Source organism: Hemitrygon akajei, unplaced genomic scaffold (genome assembly GCF_048418815.1).
Source record: "Hemitrygon akajei unplaced genomic scaffold, sHemAka1.3 Scf000111, whole genome shotgun sequence".
Classification (NCBI taxonomy): domain Eukaryota; kingdom Metazoa; phylum Chordata; class Chondrichthyes; order Myliobatiformes; family Dasyatidae; genus Hemitrygon; species Hemitrygon akajei.
In genome coordinates, this window is record NW_027331997.1 from 131,979 (window position 1) to 153,157 (window position 21,179).

At 45.4% G+C, this 21,179-nt stretch overlaps 2 protein-coding genes and 1 long non-coding RNA gene across 3 annotated transcripts in view; 1 reads left to right on the forward strand and 2 right to left on the reverse strand.

Annotated features, from left to right (window-relative positions):
* Nucleotides 1-3,006, reverse strand: part of LOC140723388 (uncharacterized) — a gene marked incomplete at its 5' end in the record, with an annotated part of 32,202 nt that extends 29,196 nt beyond the window's left edge. The window contains 1 exon segment of the mRNA XM_073037970.1: nt 831-3,006. Coding sequence (XP_072894071.1) covers nt 831-3,006 — 2,176 coding nt within the window.
* LOC140723385 (uncharacterized) overlaps nt 1-20,935 on the forward strand; it is an 85,336-nt gene extending 64,401 nt beyond the window's left edge. The window contains exon 4 of the transcript XR_012097876.1: nt 20,835-20,935. The gene's annotated coding sequence lies outside the window, so the exon portion shown is untranslated. The remainder of the gene's footprint in view (nt 1-20,834) is intronic.
* Nucleotides 17,785-21,179, reverse strand: part of LOC140723386 (uncharacterized) — a 72,009-nt gene continuing 68,614 nt past the window's right edge. The window contains exon 3 of the long non-coding RNA XR_012097878.1: nt 17,785-18,339. This is a non-coding gene — a long non-coding RNA (uncharacterized lncRNA). The remainder of the gene's footprint in view (nt 18,340-21,179) is intronic.

Here is a 21,179-nt window from a genome sequence, read left to right on the forward strand (position 1 = left end):
CACCCTTCTGCCCATCAGAGCTGTTCATCCTTCGTAACAATAGTAACTTAAACAAGATAAACAGAAGTTAACAGTGTTATGTGTATATATGTGTATAAATAAAACTCCCAAACTATTGAGCTCGGGGGAAACAAGGCTTGGAGTCTTGAGATGGTAAAGTGTGAAAGTTCAGTTCAATCACAGAATAGGTGATGAGAGAGATATTTGTAATCCAGGGTAAATGTCAAGAGAAGGCAATTATGTCGAATTCCACAGGTTCCATGGTCGTAAAACAAGAGAACAGTCACTGTAGATTTTATCTGTCATCTTTCCAAATTCACATACTAATTATCACCCAAAGTGACTTGTCACAAGGGGTATCGTCTTCAAATGAATTACCACACCACACCCAGGCAAGGGTTAACACATCAGTGGTCTTCACAGGATACCCCAAATCAGATCCACACCTATAGCTCAAACAAGGTAACAACCACACATTTGATGTATGCTGAATTGATAATTAACCCACCCTTCTGGGCATAGGAGAATTCCAAACAGTGACCCTTGGCCACTAGTTCCCTGGTTTCGATCCTTCCATTTTTCCTCCTTCGTCTACGTCTGACTCTGAGTGTCTGTGTCCTCGGTTAAAACTAAACAAACTGCGAGCAATGTAAACAAGCTGCAAGTTAGACTGATTCACCTTCTTAATCTCTCTCTCTCCTTCTCCCTCGAATTAACAGTCCACAGCAAACAAAACCTAGGGATTCATAACAACGGCCACTCCCCATTGTGAAATGACTGGTATGCCAGTAGTTGAGATGAGAGAGTGAATCCTTACCCACATTCTCAGCAGGTGAACGGCTTCTTCCCAGTGTGAACTCGCTGATGTCTCTGTAGTGTGGAAGAGCGAAGGTATCTCTTCCCACATTCTGAGCAGAGGAACGGCTTCTCAGCGGTGTGAACGCGCTGATGTCTCAGTATGGTGGAAGATTGAGTGAATCTCTTCCCACATTCTGAGCAAGTGAACAGCTTCTTCCCAGTGTGAATTTGTTGATGACTCCGTAGGTCAGATGACCGAGTGAATCTCTCCCCACATTCTGAGCAGGTGGACGGCCTCTCCCCAGTGCGAACTCGCTGATGACTCTGTAGTTGGGATGACTGAGTAAATCTCTTCCTACATTCTGAACAGGTGAACGGCTTCTCCCTCGTGTGAACTCGCTGATGACTCTGTAGGTTGGATGGATCAGTGAATCCCTTCCCACAGACTGAGCAGGTGAATGGCTTCTCCCCAGTGTGAACTCGCTGATGACTCAGGAGTTGGGATGACTGAGTGAATCCCTTCCCACATTCTGAGCAGATGAATGGCTTCTCCCCAGTGTGAACTCGCTGATCACTCTGTAGTTGAGATGACTGAGTGAATCCCTTCCCACATTCTGAGCAGATGAACGGCTACTCCCCAGTGTGAATTCGCTGGTGTCTCTGTAGGGTGGATGAATGAGTGAATCTTTTCTCACAGACTGAGCAGGTGAACGGCTTCTCCCCAGTGTGAACTCGCTGATGACTCTGTAGTTGGGATGACTGAGTAAATCTCTTCCCACATTCTGAACAGGTGAACGGCTTCTCCCCAGTGTGAACTCGCTGATGACTCTGTAGGTTGGATGAGTGAGTGAATCCCTTCCCACAGACTGAGCAGGTGAATAGCTTCTCCCCAGTGTGAACTCGCTGATGTCTCTGTAGGTTGCATGACAGAGTGAATCTCTTCCCACAGACTGAGCAGGTGAACGGCCTCTCCCCAGTGTGAACTCGCTGATGTCTCTGTAGTTGGGATGACTGAGTAAATCTCTTCCCACATTCTGAACAGGTGAACGGCTTCTCCCCAGTGTGAACTCGCTGATGACTCTGTAGGTTGGATGGATCAGTGAATCCCTTCCCACAGACTGAGCAGGTGAATGGCTTCTCCCCAGTGTGAACTCGCTGATGACTTTGTAGTTGGGATGACTGAGTGAATCCCTTCCCACATTCTGAGCAGATGAACGGCTTCTCCCCAGTGTGAACTCGCTGATGTCTCTGTAGGCTGGATAACTGAGTGAATCTGCTCCCACAGTCTGAGCAGGTGAATGGCCTCTCCCCAGTGTGAACTCGCAGATGACTCTGTACTTGGGATAACTCAGAGAATCTCTTCCCACAGACTGAGCAGGTGAACGGCTTCTGCCCAGTGTGAACTCGCTGGTGTCTCTGTAGGGTGGATGAATGAGAGAATCTCTTCCCACAGACTGAGCAGGTGAATGGCCTCTCCCCAGTGTGAACTCGCTGATGACTCTGTAATTGGGATGACTGAGTAAATCTCTTCCCACATTCTGAACAAGTGAACGGCTTCTCCCCAGTGTGAACTCGCTGATGACCCTGTAGGTTGGATGGATCAGTGAATCCCTTCCCACAGACTGAGCATGTGAATGGCTTCTCCCCAGTGTGAACTCGCTGATGACTGTGTAGTTGGGATGACTGAGTAAATTCCTTCCCACATTGTGAGCAGATGAACGGCTTCTCCCCAGTGTGAACTCGCTGGTGTCTCTGTAGGGTGGATGAATGAGTGAATCTCTTCCCACAGACTGAGCAGGTGAACGGCCTCTCCCCAGTGTGAACTCGCTGATGACTCTGTAGTTGAGATGACTGAGTAAATCTCTTCCCACATTCTGAACAGGTGAACAGCTTCTCCCCAGTGTGAACTCGCTGATGACTCTGCAGGTTGGATGGATCAGTGAATCCCTTTCCACAGACTGAGCAGGTGAATGGCTTCTCCCCAGTGTGAACTCGCTGATGACTCTGTAGTTGGGATGACTGAGTAAATCCCTTCCCGCATTCTGAGCAGGTGAACGGCTTCTCCCCAGTGTGAACTCGCTTATGTCTCTGTAGGCTGGATAACTGAGTGAATCTCTTCCCACAGACCAAGCAGATGAACGGCTGCTCCTTTGTGCGAACTCGCTGGTGATGCATTAGGTCAGATGACTGAGTGAATCCTTTCCCAGAAATTCAACAGATGACCAGCCTCTGCCCGGTGTGGTGTGAACTGACTGGTGTGTCCACAGGTGGGAAGACCAACTGAATCCTTTCTCACACACAGAACAGGTGAATGGCCTTGCCCAGTGTGAACTTGCTGATGTACCTTCAGTTGAGATGACCGAGTGAATTATTTCCCACTGTCTGAGCAGGTGAAAGGCCTTTCTCCTGTGTAAAATGATGGGTTGCCAGTTGGTCAAAAGACCGAGTGAATCCCTCCCCACAGTCTGAGCAGGAAGGATGGTCGATAGGATCCCTTGTTCCACTTCTTAAATATCTAGACAGAGACAACAAAACTGGTGTGCCGTGTTTGTGCTTCCTGGAGACAAATTCCTTCTCATTTTTAACCTGTAAAAAGATTTACAAAATCCATCAATGGGTTTAGGACAACATTTCAGATGAGATTACATGAGTTGCCAAGGTTTGATCTGGTATCACACTGATACAGTGAGGTTCAACACAAGTTGGAAGAGAAATCATCTCCTGACTGGGCAGAGTGCTGGTATCTGGAATGACCATCAATTCCCTGATGCTCTTCCTGTCTCTATCAGAATGGAGCATTTCTGCCATCTCCAATTTGAGCCTTAGTTTGACTCTCTCCATTGGTATTATTCCCTGTTCCTGCTGAGCAGCATGGGTGCCTGGCCCCACAGTAACTGATACAGTCTCACACAAATAGTCTTTCTTGATGTGCATCTGGGATTTTCTTTTATGTATTATTAACTTAAAGTGCCACAGTTTTAACGCCATATAAAAAATTCCTGCTGAGATGAATGGTTGGTCCGCACAGCTGTTAAAAGGACTTAGAGTGAATTTTTGTATTATTGTCACAGTCATAGAAAATTACAACACAGAAACAGGCACTTTGGGCCATCTAGTCTGTGCTGAACTATTTAATCTGCCCACTCCCATACCCCTACCATCCAGGTACCTACACAAAATGTTGAAATCGAGCTCGCATGCACCGCTTGTGCTGGCTGCTCATTCCACACCCGGATGACTGTCTGTGTGAAGAAGTTTCCCCTCATGTTTCCCTTAACGTTTCACCTTTCACCCTTAACCCATGGCCTCTGGTTGTAGTTCCACCCAATCTCAGTGGAGAAAGCCAACTTGCATTTACACTATCTATGCCCCTCTATCACAATCAAATCTCCCCTCAATCTTCTACATTTCAAGGAATAAAGTTCATACCAAAGTGCAACAACTCACACTTGTCTGCATTAAATTCCATTTTCCATTTCTCAAACGATTTTGCCAGCTGGTACAGATCACACTGCAAGTTTAAATGCTTTTTTGGCATTGACTAGATGGGCCAAAGAGCCTGTTTCTTTACTGAACTTCTCCGTGTTTCTATGGCAGAGAAGCTGGCCAAACTTGTTTGGAAGGGAAAGGGTAGGAGTGACAATTGAGCAGCCGTGGCTGGAGTTTCTGGAGCAATTCGGGACCTGAGTGATTTCACAGAAGTGGAAGCATTAGAAAGACAGGAGGACACAACTGTGGCTAAAATGAGAAGCCAAAGCCAACATAAATGTCAAAGAGAGGGCAAACAAAAGAACAAAAACTATTCGGAAGCTTTGAGAAACCAAAAGAAGACAACAAAAAAAGTCAGCTGAGCTCAGTGTGTGGAATCATGATTTGTAGTCATTAATGGGTCTCGGTAGCACCCAACAGTCTGAGGCATTTAGAGGAACAAAATATACGAGGCTTCAATTTCTCTTCAAAAGCAAGGTTCCCTGGACCAGTTACCTTCCAACTTTCATTTTGGCAGGCAAATACAAACTCTGCATCCTCAAAAATTCACATCTGAAGGCCTCCCACTTACATGTACTCCTTTGCCAGGAAACAACCTGTCCCAAACCACACTTGTCAGATCCTTTCTGATACCATCAAAATTGACCTTTCTCCAATTTAGAATCTGAACCCGTGGTCCAGACCTCTCTTTTTCCATATTTACTTTGAATCTCATGGCATTATGATCACTAATTTCTGTCACCAGCCCTGATCATTTCCTAACAGCTTATTGCTCACTTCTACGTTGGGAAATCTACGTACTGATTAAGGGCACATTTGACAAACTTTACCCCATCTAGTTCTTTTACATTATGGGAGTTCCAGTCAATATATGTAAAGTTAAAATCACTTACTGAATCAACCTTTGTTTATTGACATGGCCCACAATCTACCTACAACTTTGTTCCTCTAAATCCCTCAGACTGTTGAGTGTAAACAAGTCCCAATAATGGCTACAATATCATAATTCCCTGTCCTGAGCTCATCAGGCTTTCCTACGATGCTTCTTGCATTGTGATATACACAGCTCAGCACATTCATCACACCATGCTCAACCATTTGATTGCTGACTCTGTCTGAGGTCTGAACAACATCTGACTGGTGTCAAGAAAACAAACTCTCCCTCATTGTCACAAAAACAAAGGAGCTGATTGTGGAATGCAGGAGGAATGGAGACAGGTTAACCCCTGTTGACATCAAAGGATCTGGGGCTGAGAGGGTGAACAGCTTTAAGATCCTCGGCATAAACATCACCAAGCATCTCACATGGTCTGTACATACCGGCTGTGTTGTGAAAAGAGCACAGCAGCACCTCTTTCACCTCAAATAGTTGAAGAAGTTGGGAATGGGGCCCGAAATCCTGAGAACTTTCTACAGGGACACAATTGAGAGCATCCTGACTGGCTGCATCACTGCCTGGTACTTCCCTTAATCTCAGGAACCTGCAGAGAGTGGTGCGGACAGCAAAATATCTTTTGGGGACACAATTCACCACAACCACAAACTGTTCCTGCTGCTACCATCCAGGAAACGGTACTACAGCAAAAGGACCAACAGGCTCCAGGACATCATCTTTTACCAGGCCATCAGACTGATTAATTCATGCTAATACAATTGCATATTTATGTTATACTGACTGTTCTATGCACAAACTATTTATTATAAATTACTATAAATTACACATTGCACATTTACATGGAGATGTAACGTAAAGACTTCTACTCCTCAAGCATATTTATGTAAGAAAGTCAATTCAATTCAAATCACCCTCTCCACTATCTGTCCTGTCTTTCTGGCTCCCATTCCCCCTACAAATCATTTTAACCACATCAGCACCCCCCTCCACCACACTTGCTCTCGCAGCCTTACCACTAGGATATTAGTCCCCTTCCTGTTCTGTTCCCCTAACTAATGAATCCCCTATCACTCCTTTGACTTTCCTCTGCCAGGTAATCCCCCCCAATACTTTCTAAAGTGTTCCACCTGTAGCTGCCGGGGATGGCCACAAGAGTGCTCTGCGATGGGAATGTAACCTCATTCCCCTTCCTGACTCTCACCCAGTTTCCTGCATCCTGCACCTTGGGTGTAACTCACTTCTCTTCATGTCTATCACCCCCTCCAACTCCCGGATGATCCGGAATTCATCCATTTCCAGTTCCAACTCCTTCAAGTGCAGGGTTACAAGCTGCAGCTGGATGCACATCTTGTAGTTGAGGGCATCAGGGACACTGGAGGTCTCCCCACCTTCCCACCAATGTCCCCTCTAATTTGTAATGACAAGTGTGCACATAAACCATGTACTGTGTATTTTTTTTACCCAGTGACAACATGTGCACAGTGAATTTTATGTAGCGAGGTATTCATTTTCACAGCTAGCAAATCACTGTCAATAAAAACTTTGATCTCCTCTGGGTTCTATCGAATTCATCTGCACTGACACACAACCTACGTAGCAGGCCTATAGTGGGTTATGAAGGATTTTCTCGCCAGAGCTTTTGCACACTGTCCATATGTGACTTGCTTGCTAAATGACGCTTTAAAAAGTCAGATTTCCAAATTTCACTCCACTTCTTCCCATTTGCAAATTCTCAAGCAACTTTTGCATCACCACAATACAGACACGTAACAGCAGTTTCTGTGTTGTACATAAATATTTCCCCTGAACCCTCTCCAGATGACTGACAGTGATGAACTCGGTGATGGCAAGGGAAGGGCAGCAGTCTGTCTCATTGGAGTCTGGCACATTTGTGATGTGAAAGTTACTTGTTGCCAAGAGCAAAGGTTTTTGATATTATCATGTACCCAGAGAGAATGGGTCAAAACATGTTCTCACCTGTAGAAAGGGTCCAGAACAAGAGCAGGTAGAACAAGCAACACACACACAAAATGCTGGAGGAACTCAGCAGGCCGGGCAGCATCTATGGAAAAGACTACTAATGCTGAGTTGCGCCGGCATTTTGTGTGTGTTGCTTAGATTTCCAGCAACTGCTGATTTCCTCTTCTTTGTAATTGGAGGCAGAACTAAGGTAATTTTCTCTACGGCTGATGCAAAAGATTTTGTTCCCTTCCTCCCAGTTCCTAATCCTTGCATTTAGACAGCTGGAGCTCAGCTCTGTCTGAGAGATCCATCGGTTCCCATTCCCTCAGCAGCCGGAAGCTTCCCGGCGCCCGTGTACGAATCGTGGGGCTGAGAGAGAGGGAAGAGAGCAGGACTGTCCCGGGATTGTTGGCCACGGTGTTCGGATTTCACAGGAATCGTTCTGAAGTCGGAGTTTAATATAAAAATGGAGAGAATTGCTCTTACCTGCACCCGACATTTTCAAGGCCTTCAGGGTACAGCGCGCATGCGTGATACTCGGGGACGTCATCAGCCTGACGCCTGCGCATTTCATCGGTGCTTTAGGGCCGGCGAAATTTTTAACGCACCGCATTATGGGTAATTACGGTGCCATTAAACATTTCTGCAAGCACCGGTTCATTGTCCAGACCTCTATTTTTTTCCTGTGCATAGAAAAATCAGCAGCTGTTTTAACGCAGAAAGCGGCTCCCATAAACACTATATTCAATATCAACATGTATCTAATGCCAAAGTAAAATGCAGATATAAAACACAGGAGATTCTGCAGTTGTTGGAAATACAGAGACTCACACACACAAAATGCTGGAGGAACTCTGCAGTTCAGGCAGCAACTAAGCAGAGGAGTACACAGTCGAGACATGCTGAAGGGGCTCGGCCTAAACCTTGTCTATTTATTCCTCTTCATATTTTCTGTCTCATCTGTTGATTTCCACTAGTATTTTGCAGAAATTAACCCCCTTTTTTTCCGGTCAACCAGTTTCCAGAAGTTTCTGATCTTTCTTTTGTAGCCATATCCTGCTGGTCTGATTCCTCCTCCTCCTGGTAAACTCTAGACCCCATCTCTCTCTGGAACCCCAAAACCCTGACTCAGGCTGGCAACACTTTGGTTTCTGACTCTGTTCCATCGAAGATTCACTCGCTAGTCTGCTGTCAGACTTTAGAGGTGCATTGTGTTACGAGACCGCAGGTTCGTTCACTGTGAGTGTCGCTTTAAGTGCCTGAGTGAGGCGGGGCTGTGACGTCAGACACAAGCTGCGGCAGCCTGAGGGAGCGGGAGAGGGAGAGGGAGACAAGCTGTTGGAACTTCAGCGTGTGACTGCTATAGGCTGCAGCTCTTCCATGCCCAAAAGGTTGGGTTGATCTGATCATCGGCACGCAGTGCACAACGGATGTGTGACTGTCACTTCGTATCATCCATATGTGTGGATTTGCTGGAGTATCCTGTGGTATCACTTTTGTTGGCCCTTACCTGGAATCGGGGTGTTCTGTGGTAACCACTTGAAGACGATATTCCTGTCACTGTCACCTGGTGATATTTCTAAGAGGATTTCGGAACTAATCAACGGATAAGATCTTCGGCGACTGTTATTTCGTTTACCCAGCGTGGAATGTGTGTGGAATTCTTCGTAATTGCCTTCTCTCTACATGTTCGTGTGGATTTACGAATCTCTCCTCTCACTCACTTTTTCCCTGGATTACTGGACTTTTCTATTTTACCATCTTAAGGCTTTAAGCATTGTTTCCCGAGCTTGATAGTTTGGGAGCTATATATACGCATAACACTGTTAACTTCTGTTTATTTCGTTTAATCTTTTATATCTGGAGCAGATACTAATGAAGATAGTGGTTTTAACATCGAAACCAGACTCCATTAGTGATCTGTTGTTGCTGGTCCGTAACAATTGCAACAACCCAGCTGTCTGAGGCACAGTCCTTTAAAATTGGTGAAAATGATCCAAAACGTTGAAAAGAGCAGGGAAGAAGGAGTTTAACCAACTTCGTCCAGAGCCCTGAAGAACGTCAAAACCACAGTGAGCTCATCGTCTTATTCAGCCTGGAGAAAATCATGCAGGGAATTCATGCAGGTGTATAAGATGATTAGAGGCATTGGTCGTGTGGATAGCCAGAGGCTTTTCCCCAGCGCTGAAATGTCTAACACGAGGGGGAATAGGTTTAAACTGCTTGGAAGTAGGTACAGAGGAGATGTCAGAGCTAAGTTTTTAAAGCAAAGAGTGGTATTTGTGTGGAACGCATTGCCAGCGATTGTGGTAGAAGCGGATACAATAGAGTCTTTTAAGAGACTCTTAGATAGGTACATGGAGCTTAGGAAAATAGGTGGCTATGCAGTAGGGTAATTCTAAGCAGTTTCTAGAGTAGGTTACACGGTTGGCAACCTGTCATCTCAGGGAGAGTGAGAGGGGAACGGCATGGGTAGATTTTGATATACTGATATGGAACAGAAATATGGGCAGGGGCCAAATGGGCCGAGTGGCCTCCCTAGTTTGCATCGTGAGTGTGGTAGAGACAGTAAGTACTTGAGACACGGGATTTCATACAGAACTGATTTATCTTTCACAGCTCCACAATATTAAACACCAGTCTAGTTTAAGGCTAACATCAGCAGAACAGACTCCTCCAAAGCTCAGTGACCAGTGTTCAGTCCTGGGTGCGATGAGCAGCCGCAAGAACTGCAGAATCTGACAGTAACAGTCCCTCATGAACCTGCAGCTGCCTTCAGTCACCGTGATGTTTAAACATTTAACACAGGACTCCGCCTCCCGCTCACGGACATGTAAGACACAGTCGATTTCTGTCCGCCATTAATCTCTCCCTTTTCCGACTTAAACTTTGAAATTTCAACTTTATTCAGTGGGATCTGTAGAGCAACAGTTATAATTATGGCCCCGAGAGAAACAGAGGATTCAGGCGCTGCGTTATTTCCATTGGTGCGAAGCGATGTCAATTACTCGTTACACCCAATAGTGCAGGCGAAACAGCCCAGAGATCGTCTCCCCCGCTTCCTCGGCGGGATAAACCTCAAAGTAAATGTCCCGCTTTTTGATTTCTTTCCATTTCTTCCCGCTTCTGAAGCGTCCCCTGCGGCCGGAGTCTGATGTATCGCCGAGAGGTAGGAGGAGAACACTTGGCGAATCGGCTTGTTGCCGACTCCCCGGGGACGGAGGGAATGAACCCAGCAGGGGAAGGAAAGGGGGTGCATTTTATTGGAAAGATGGAGTGGTGGCGAGCAGAGGGATTCACCACATTGGGGGTCAAACCGGCAGTCTATTGACCTACAAGTGGGGCCAATGGTCCGAGCAAAGTGGGGGGGGGGGGGGGCGAATGGACCAGTCCAAGGACTTATTGAATGACAGGACGGTTTGGAGGGGCTGAGTGGCCTTCGTCTGTTCCGGTAGTCGGTCTGTTTAAAGACCCTTCCTGGGCCTGTAAGATGTCCCAGTGGGTGTTGTAGGGACCATTACTTGGAACCCAGTTGTTCCCAAACTGTGTCCACTATTTGGCTAAGCGACCAAATACAACATTTCCAAATCAGTTATTAACACAAAATGCATCTTCATAGAAACCGGACAGCACAATTCCGGCACTTCAGCCCACAATGCTGTGCCGAACATGTCCTTAACTTAGAAATTACCTAGGGTTACCCATAGCCCTCTAGTTTTCTAAGCTCCATGTACCTGTCCAGGAGTCTCTTAAAACACCCTATTGGTTCCATCGCCAACACCGCCCCCGGCAGCCTATTCCACACACTCACCACTCTCTGTGTAATAAACACTTTCCCTCTGATGTTAGCCATTTCAGCCCTGGGAAAAAGCCTCTGACTACCCACACGATCAATTCCTCTCATCACCTTATACACCTCTATCAGGTCACCTCTCGTCCTCCATCGCTCCAAAGAGAAAAGGCCGAATTCACTCAACCTATTCTCATAAGGCACGTTCCCCAATCCAGGCAACATCCTTGTAAATCCCCTCTGCACCCTTTCAATGGTTTCCACATCTTTCCTGTATTGAGGCGACCAGAAATGAGCACAGTACTCCAAGTGGACTCTGACCAGGGTCCTATATAGCTGCAACATTACCTCTCCGCTCTTAAACTCAATCGCACGGTTGATGAAAGCCAATGCACCTTATGCCTTTTTAACCACACAGTCAACCTGCGTAACAGCTTTGAGTATCCTATGGACTCGGACCCCAAGATCCCGCGGATCCAATACACTGCCAAGAGTCTTACCATTAATACTATAATCTGCCATCGTATTTGACCTAACAAAATGAATCACCTCACACTTATCAGTGTTGAACTCCATTTGCCACTTCTCAGTCCAGTTTTGCATCTTATCAATGTCCTGCTGTAACCCCTGACAGCCCTCCACACTATCAACAAAACCCCCCAAACTTTGTGTCATCAGCAAACTTACTATCCTATCCCTCCGCTTCCTTATCCAGGTCATTTATAAAAATCACGAGGAGTAGAGGTCCCAGACCAGATCCCTGAGGCACACCAGACATACAGACAGATATACTTTATTGATCCCGAGGGAAATTGGGTTTTGTTACATTCACACCAACCAAGAATAGTGTAGAAATATAGCAATATAAAACCATAATTAAATAATAATAAGTAAATTATTCCAAGTGGAAATAAGTCCAGGACCAGCCTATTGGCTCAGGGTGTCTGACACTCCGAGGGAGGAGTTGTAAAGTTCGATGGCCACAGGCAGGAATGACTTCCTTTGATGCTCAGTGTTGCATCTCGGTGGAATGAGTCTCTGGCTGAATGTACTTCTGTGCCTAACCAGTACTTTATGGAGTGGATGGGAGTCATCCACTAGTCCACTAGTAATAGACCACTAGTCACCGACCTCCATGCAGAATATGACCCGACTACAGCTACTCTTTGTCCTCTGTGGCAAGCCAGTTCTGGACCCACAAAGCAATGTCCTCTTGGATCCATTGCCTCCTTACTTTCTCAATCGGCCTTGGATGGGGTACCTTGTTAAAGCTCATCTGAAAATCCATGCAAACACCATCCACTGCCTCTGCTTTATCTATCTTGCCTGTTATTTCCTCAAAATATTGCAAGTGATTTGTCACACACGATTCCCTGCAAAGGAATTCTGCTGACTTTGTCCTACTTCATCATGCCTCCCCAATTACAGTACCCAAAAAACTCACCCGAACATATCCCTGACCACTGAGATCAGACTAACTGTCCTATAATCTCACTGGACAACAATTTTCTTTTTCAAAAGCGTTGCATCCTCAGAATTTTTTTGTTTATGATTAACTGCTTGAAGATGAACACAAATATAATTTAAGACTACTTGTATCACGCAGGAATTTGGAAAAACGACAAATTAACTTTTATTGAACATATTGTCTTTAATTGCATAATGGTGCTGCTGCTTTGCAATAGTGCAACCAAGTAAAAAATATTTTGTTAATGATTTTCATTCGTACTCAGTGTCTGACGCTTCTCGTTTAAGTGCCCAACACTAATTTGCAGCATTGCTGGATTCAGTTGCCCTGGTATCTTTTCTCCATGACCGCAATGTCCTGGTGAAATCTTTCACCATGCTCGTCACTAACAGCACCAAGATTTGCAGGGAGGAAGTCCAAATGTGAATGCAGAAAATGAATCTTTAGTGACATGTTGCATTTCATGGTTTTATATGCTTGAAGCATGGTTTCAACCAGCTGCATGAAGCTTGGTGCTCTGTTGATGCCGAGAATAATTTCAACAACTTCCTTGAATGCCTTCCATGTCATTTTCTCCAGTCCCACTAGAAATTCTTCAAATTGCCTGTCGTTGATGACCTGTTTGATTTGTGGACCAATAACAATGCTTTCCTTAACCGTGGCATCAGTTATTCTGGTGAAAATCTTTCATAGATTTTTTTTCCTCTGCCTGGTAATAGCAAATTCCATCCTTACAGTCCTGAACCCAATAATTATTACTAAAACCTGTCCTGCCTTGCAGCAGCCGCGCCGGCTAAGTATGCCCAAGCATGCCTGAACAAGATAGGAAACTTTCCAGCTTACATTGCAGGCCACATTTTAATTGACCTGAATTATGAATTGAAATAATAAACATAAGCGATTTCAAAAAATGGTGCGTGATAGGGAAATTCCATGGTGATTTTCATGATCAGTAGCCCAAAATTCATAAGATACACCTAAAGGTTTTCAGGAAGCAAAACCTTTGTTGTCCATTGTTTTTTTTCTTCTGCCTCCCTCTCTTCATAAAGAGTGGAGTGACATTGGCAAGTTTCTAGTCCGCCAAAAACCATTCCAACATCTAGTGATTTCTGATAGATCATTACTCATCACTTGAAGAGAAAACTAAGGGGGAACTTCTTCATTCAGAGGCGGGGAGAGTGTGCACCGAGCTGCCAGAGCAAGTGGCAGGGACGATTGTAATCTTTAAGAGAAATTTGCTTAGGTCACTGGATGAGAAGGATATGGAGGTCTATGGTCCAGGTGGAAGTTGTTGGAACTCGGCAGATTAATGTTTTGGCACGGACTAGTTTGGCTGAAAGGGGTTTGCCTGGGTTGTAGTGTTCTTTGACTCTAATGCCTTCACAGTCTCTTCAGCTACCTCTTTCTGAACCCTGGGGTGTACACCTTCTGGTCCGGGAATCTTATCTACCTTCAGGCCTTTCAGCTTCAAAAACACCTTCTCTCCTTGGTAAAAGCATGTATCCTCACTTCTGTCCCAGATACTGCTGAATGTTTGGCATTTATGCAATAAATTTAATGACACAATTGTAGTGGGTGACTTCAATCTGCAGGAGAATGGGGAAAGTCAGATTTGTGTCCGATCGCAAGAGATGGAATGTGTACAAAATGGCTTTTTAGAGCAGCTGATGGTTGAGCCTACTCAGGGAACTGCTATCTTAGTTTTGTGTTTTTTAATAACCCAGATCTTATTAGGGAGGATAATGTAAAGGAACCATTAGAAGGCAGTGATCTTAATTTGAATGAATTCCCACTGCAACTTGTGAGGGAGAAGCATAGGTCACATGCGGAGTATGGCAATGGAATAAAGTGTATTACAGAGGCATGAGAGAGGTGATTCCCCAGGTGGCTGACGTCTCTGAGAATAGTTCATAACGTACAGGATAGATATGTCCGGCAGAAGTAGTTCTCAAACAGCAGGGCTAGACTACCACGGCTGACAAAGGAAGTTAAGGACTGTATAAAAGCCAAGGAAAGTGCATATAATGTAGCAAAAGTGAGTAGGAAGTTAGATAATTGGGTTTCTTTTAAAATCCAGCAACAGGCAACTGAAAAAAAAAACAAACTATAGTCCAGTTAGCCTAACCTCAGTGGCTGGGAAAGCATTTGAGTCTAATATAACAGTTGAGGTTTTGGGGTACTAGGAGACTAATGATATACTAAATCAAAGCCAGCATAGCTTCTGTACAGGGAAACCTTGCCTGACAAGTCTGTTACAGATCTTCGAGGAAGTCATAAGGAGGATGGACAAACGAGAGGCAGTGGATATCATTTACTTGGATTTTCAGAAGGCATCTGATAAGGTGTCACACATGAGACTGCTTAACAGGATAAAAATCAGAGGAAATACTAGCATGGACAGAGGAATGGCTAACAGCCAAGAGGCAGCGAGTGGGAATAAAAGGGGCCTTTTCTTGTTGGCTAGCAGTGACTAGTGGTCTACAGGGGTCAGTATTCGGACTGCTACTTTTCAAATAGTTTGTCAATGAGTTGGATAATGGAACTGATGGCTTTGTGGCAAGGTTTGTGGATGATACAAAGATAGGTGGAGGCGTTGGTAGTGCTGAGGAAGTAATCCGATTGCAGCAGGACACAGACAAATTTCAAGAACGGGCAAAAAAGTGGCAGATGGAATACAATACTGGGAAATGTACGATAATGCATTTTGGCAAAAGGAACAATAGTGAACTATTATCTGATTGGGGAAAAGGTTCAAACAACAGAAGTACAGAAGGAAATATGAATCCTCGGGCAAGACTCCCAGAAGGTTAATTTACAGGTTGAGCCTATGGTAAAGAAGGCAAATGCAATGCTGGCATTTATTTAAAGTGAAGTAGAATCTATGAGCAAGGAGATGATGCTGGTACTTTATAAGATACTACTTAGGCCGCACTGAGAGTATTTGGGATGCATATCTCAGAAAACGTGTGTTGTTGTTGGAGAGAGTCCAGAGGGTGTTCAAGAAGATGATTCCGGTAATAAAGGGGTTAAGATATGAGGAGCGTTTGCCAGCCTTGGGCCTGTACTCCTGCACTGACATATGTTTAATAAATGTGAGTGGTGTGGGGTAAATCTCACTGAAACCTACCGAATGTGGAAAGGTCTGGATCGGGTGGATGAGGATGAGGAGAGGACTTTTCATATGGTGGGGGTAGCCATAACAGAGGGCACAGCCTCCAAACTGAGGAGCGACCTTTCAGAGTAGTTACGGAGGATTTTGTTTAGTCAGACAGCAGTGAACATCTGGAATTCACTGAAACAGATGGCGGTGGGAGCCAAATCCGTGGGTACATTTAAGGCAGAAGCTAATAGTTTGCTGATCAATCAGGGCATTAGAGGATATGCAAGGAGGAAGGTGCGTGGGGTTGAGTGAGAACCGGGATCAACCATGATAGAATGGCAGAGCAGACTTGATGGGCTGAATGGCCTAATTCTGCTCCTATGTCTTATGGTCTTATACTGCTAGTGTTTTAAACAGTGAAGATTGACACAAAATACTTATTACATTCGACCGCTATTTCTTTGCTCTATTACTAACTCACCAACATCATCTTCCAGCGGTACAATATCAACTCTTGCCTCTCTTTGACTCTTTATGTATCTGAACAACTTTTGATACTTGATATTATTGGCTCACTTACCTTAATTTTTCATCTTGTCTCTCCAGTGTTTTTTTTTAGTTGTCTCCTGTTGGTTATCTAAAAGCTTTCCAATCCTCTAACTTCCCTCTGTTTTCTTGCTGTATTCTTCTGTCAATAGATAAAACCATTCCCAACACACGCATATTCCTCGACCAGTGGATCACCTCTCCACAGGTATTGTTTGCGTCATTAGTCAGACAAACAGAAGATTTTCTCTGTCTATCAGCTTCCAAGCATTGCTACTCTGTTATTCTTTGCCATGCCCCGCTGCTGATTCCCTACTCATCGTACATTCGTACCCTGACCATCGTCCAGAGCCCCAAACTCTGCCCTGAAAATGACCCATAATGTGGAAATGAGCCCTGAATAAGGAGGTTAACCCTCAATGTCATTCTTCCTCAGCCCAGAGATTTGAGGGGCGAAGAACATCTCTGACAGAACTGCAGGCAGCTCGACTTCTTCAGTCTGCAGAAAATTCAAGGGAAACCTCTTCACCCACAGAGTGGTGACTGTTTGGATCCCAACACCACAGGGAGAGCAGGAGATGAACAACAGGGGAGGATTTAAAAGTACTGTGATGGAACAGAATAACTGGCAGGGTCCAGCAAGCCTGAGTTGACTCTCTACTGTACACTAGGTGTGTTATAAATTCGCTAAGTACCGGAGACAGAGTTTAATATAGAACTGATTTATTTGTCACATATCCAGAGTATTAAACTTCAGTCCCATTAAAGGTGAATGTGCAGCAGAAGAAACTCCTCCCATGCCCAGTGACCAGGGTGCAGAACTGGGTGTGGTGAGCAGCAGCAATAATTGCAGAGTTCAGCACCGACAGTCACTCTCGAAATTGCATTCTGCAATGGTGATGGACAAATATCCAGCATGCAGCTTATCGAAACTTTCTCCCCAGTGTGAACCCTGTAATGTATCACAAGGTTAGATTACTGAGTGAATCCTTCCCCACATTGACAGCAGGTGAATGGCCTCTCCCCTGTGTGAACTCAATGATGCACATTTGGTGGAGATAGCTGAGAGAATCTCTTCCCAAAGTCTGAGCAGGTGAACGGCCTCTTCCCAGTGTGAATTGACTGGTGTCTCAGTAGGTGAGATGACTGAGTGAATCCCTTCCCACAGTCTGAGCAGGTGAATGGCCTCTCTCCAGTGTGAATTCGCTGATGTACCTTCAGTGTGGATGACTGAGTGAATCCCTTCCCACAGTCTGAACAGGTGAAAGGCCTCTCTCCGGTGTGAACTGACTTGTGTTTTTGTAAATCAGATGATGAAGTGAATCCCTTCCCACAGTCTGAGCAGGTGAATGGCCGCTCCCCAGTGTGAACTGACTGGTGTGCCAGTAGGTGAGATGACTGAGTGAATCCCTTCTGACAGTCTGAGCAGGTGAATGGCCTCTCACCAGTGTGAACTGACTGGTGTGCCAGTAGGTGAGATGACTGAGTGAATCCCTTCTGACAGTCTGAGCAGGTGAATGGCCTCTCACCAGTGTGAACTCGCTGGTGTAACTTGAGTTGGGATGAGTAGGTGAATCTCTTCCCACAGTCTGAGCAGGTGAATGGCCGCTCCCCAGTGTGAACTGACTGGTGTGCCAGTAGGTGAGATGACTGAGTGAATCCCTTCTGACAGTCTGAGCAGGTGAATGGCCGCTCCCCAGTGTGAACTGACTGGTGTGCCAGTAGGTGAGATGACTGAGTGAATCCCTTCTGACAGTCTGAGCAGGTGAATGGCCTCTCACCAGTGTGAACTCGCTGGTGTAACTTGAGTTGGGATGAGTAGGTGAATCTCTTCCCACAGTCTGAGCAGGTAAATGGCCGCTCCTTGGTGTGAACCTGCTGGTGAGCCATTAGGTCAGATGACCGAGTGAATCCTTCCACAAAAAATCAGCAGATGACCAGCCTCTGCCCAGTGTGAACTGACTGGTGTGTCCACAGATGGGATGACTGACTGAATCCCTTCCCAAACACAGAACAGGTGAATGGCCTTGCCCAGTGTGAACTTGCTGATGTAACTTCAGTTGAGATTACCGAGTGAATCCATTCCCACTGTCTGAGCAGGTGAACGGTCTCTCCCCTGTGTAAAATGACGGACGTGCCAGTTGGTCAGATGACTGAGTGAATCCCTCCCCACAGTCTGAGCAGGAAGGATGGTCGATTGAATCCCTTGCTCCTTAAATATCTAGACAGAGACAGCACAACTGGTGTGTTGCGTTTGAATTCCCATAGACAAATTCCTTGTCGATTTTAACCTGTAAAAAGATTTAAAAATCCATCAGTGGGTGAAGGAGAATATTTGAGATTAGATCACTTGAGTTGCCAAGGTGTGATCTGACATCACACTGTTACAGTGAGGTTCAACCCAAGTTGGAGAGAGAAATCACCTTCTAACTCTACACAGTGCTGGTGTCTGGAATGACCCTCAAACTCTCTGATGCTCTATAAGAATGGGGCATTTCTGGAATCTCCAATCTGAGACTTGGCTCTGTTTGACTCTGTCCATTCACATTATTCCCTGTTCCCACTGAGCTGCAAGGATGCCTGGCCCCACTGTAACAGAAACCCTCTCATGCAAATAGCCTTTGTTGATGTGCAGCTAGGGTTTTCCTTTATGTAATGTTAATTTAAAGTGCCACAGTTTCAATGCCATGTCAATATCTCCTGACCTGGCTGGTGGCGTAGTGGCATCAGTGCCAGACTTCGGGACGAAAGGTCCTGAGTTCGAATCCAGCCGGCTCCCCTGCACGCTTTCCATCCGTGCTGGGTTACCAGCTGGTGATCTCTTTGGAACCTCACCCGGCAGAAGGCAATGGCATACTTGCCTCGTATGTGGTTGCCCATGACGTCAGAGAGGCATGGAGGGAAATCGTCCGCTAACCGGAGAGACTCCGGAATTGAGGTACCTTTCCTTAAATATCTCCTACTCAAGATGTATGGTTGGTCTGCACAGCTGTTAAAATGAATTTGAGTGAATATTAGTATTATTTAAGGTTCTGTCACAGTCATGGAAAAGTACAACACAGAAATAGGCCTTTTGGCCCATCTAGTTTGTGTTGAACTATTTAAACTTTCTACTCCTGTACCCCTACCATCCAGGTACCTACACAAACCTCTTAAATGTTGAAATCCAGCTCGTATGCACCACTTGTGCTGGCTGCTCATTCCACACCCAGATTACCGGCTGTGTGAAGAAGTTTCCCCTCATGTTCCCCTTAACATTTCACCTTTCACCCTTAACCCATGGCCTCTGGTTGTAGTCCCACCCCATCTCAGTGGTAAAAGCCAGCTTCCATTTACCGTATCTATAAACCTCTAAATAGTCGTATAACTGCATCAAATCTCCCCTCAATCTTCTACGTGCCCTGACCTGTTCAATCTCTCCTTATAACCCAAGTCCTCCAGACCTGGCCACATCCTTGTGAATTTTCTCTGAACTCTTTCAAAGTCTTTATATCTTTCCTGTAGGTTGCTGACCAAAACTGCACTGAATACTCCAAATTAGGCCTCACCAATGTCTTGTACAAGGTCAACATAACATACCATTCAGTACTTTGGTTTATGAAGGACTATGTGCCAAAATCTTTCTTTCCGTCCCTATCTAACTGTGACACCAGTTTCAGTGAAATATAGACCTGTATTCCCAGATCCCATTCTTCAACAACACTCCTCCATGTCCGACCAGTCACTGTGTAAGACCCACCCTGGTAGGTCCCACCAACATGCAACACCTCGCACTTGTCTGCATTGAAATCCATTTTCCATTTCTCAAGCCATATTTCCACCTGGTCCAGTTCGCACTGCAAGCCATGATAGTCTTCTCACAGTCCGCTGAATCCCCAGTCTCGGTTTCATCCAGAAACTTGCTGATCCCTAACCATCTTATCATCCAGACTACTGATATAGGTGACAAACAACAACAGATCCAGCACTGATCCCTGTGGCAACCACTAGACACAGGCCTCCGGTCAGAGAGGCAACCATCTGCGACCACGCTCTGGCTTCTCCCAAAGACAGAGTCTCATCCAATTTACTGTCTAATCTTGAATGCTGAGTGACTGAACCTTCTTGACCAAACTCCCATATGAGACTTTGTCAAGTGCCTTGCTAAAGTCCATGTAGACAACATCCACTGCCTTGCCCTCATCCACTTTCCTGATAACTTCCTCGAGAGACTCGGTAAGATTGGGTAGACATGACCTACCATGCACAAAGCCATGCTGTCTATCCTTAGTCAGACCACATCGATCCAAATGCTTACATATCCGAATCCTGCACATATGTTCTAATAACTTTCCCACTACTGATGTCAAGCTCACCAACATATAATTTTCTTGTTTATCCTTACAGCCCTTCTCGAACAGCGGAACAACATTGTCTGTCCTCCAATCCTCCAGTACCTCACCTGTCACTAAGGAAGATTTGAATATCTCTGCTTGTGCCCCAACAATTTCTGCACTTGTCTTCCGCAGGGTCCTAGGGAACAACTTGTCAGGCCCTGGGGATTGATCCATGCTAATTTGCCAAAAGACAGCAAACACCTCCACCTCTGTAATCTGTACAGGGTCCATGAAGTTGATGCTGCTTTGCCTTACCTCTACAGACTCTGTGTCCATCTCCTGAGTAAATACAGATGCAAAACTACTATTTAAAACCTCCCCCATCTATTTTGTCTCCTGTATAGATTACCATTCTGATCGTCCAGAGTGAGCATGTTTCTGTTCTGACCTTCTCCATGTTTCTGTGACAGAGAAGCTGGCCAAACCTGACTGGAAGGGGAATCTGGTAGGAGTGACGACAGAGCAGCAATGGCTGGAGTTTCTGGGAGCAACTCGGGAGCTGAGTGATCGATACATCCCAAAGAAGTGGAAGCAATGGAAAGGCAGGAGGACACAACCGTGGCTGAAATGAGAAGCCAAACCCAACATAAAAGCCAAAGAGAGGGCAAACAAAAGAGCAAAAACTATTGGGAAGCTTTCAGAAACCAACAAAAGACAACTAAAGAAAGTCAGATGAGCTCAGGGTGTGGAAATATGATATTGTAGTCATTAATGTGTCTTGGTAGCACCCAACAGCCTGAGGAATTTCGAGGAAC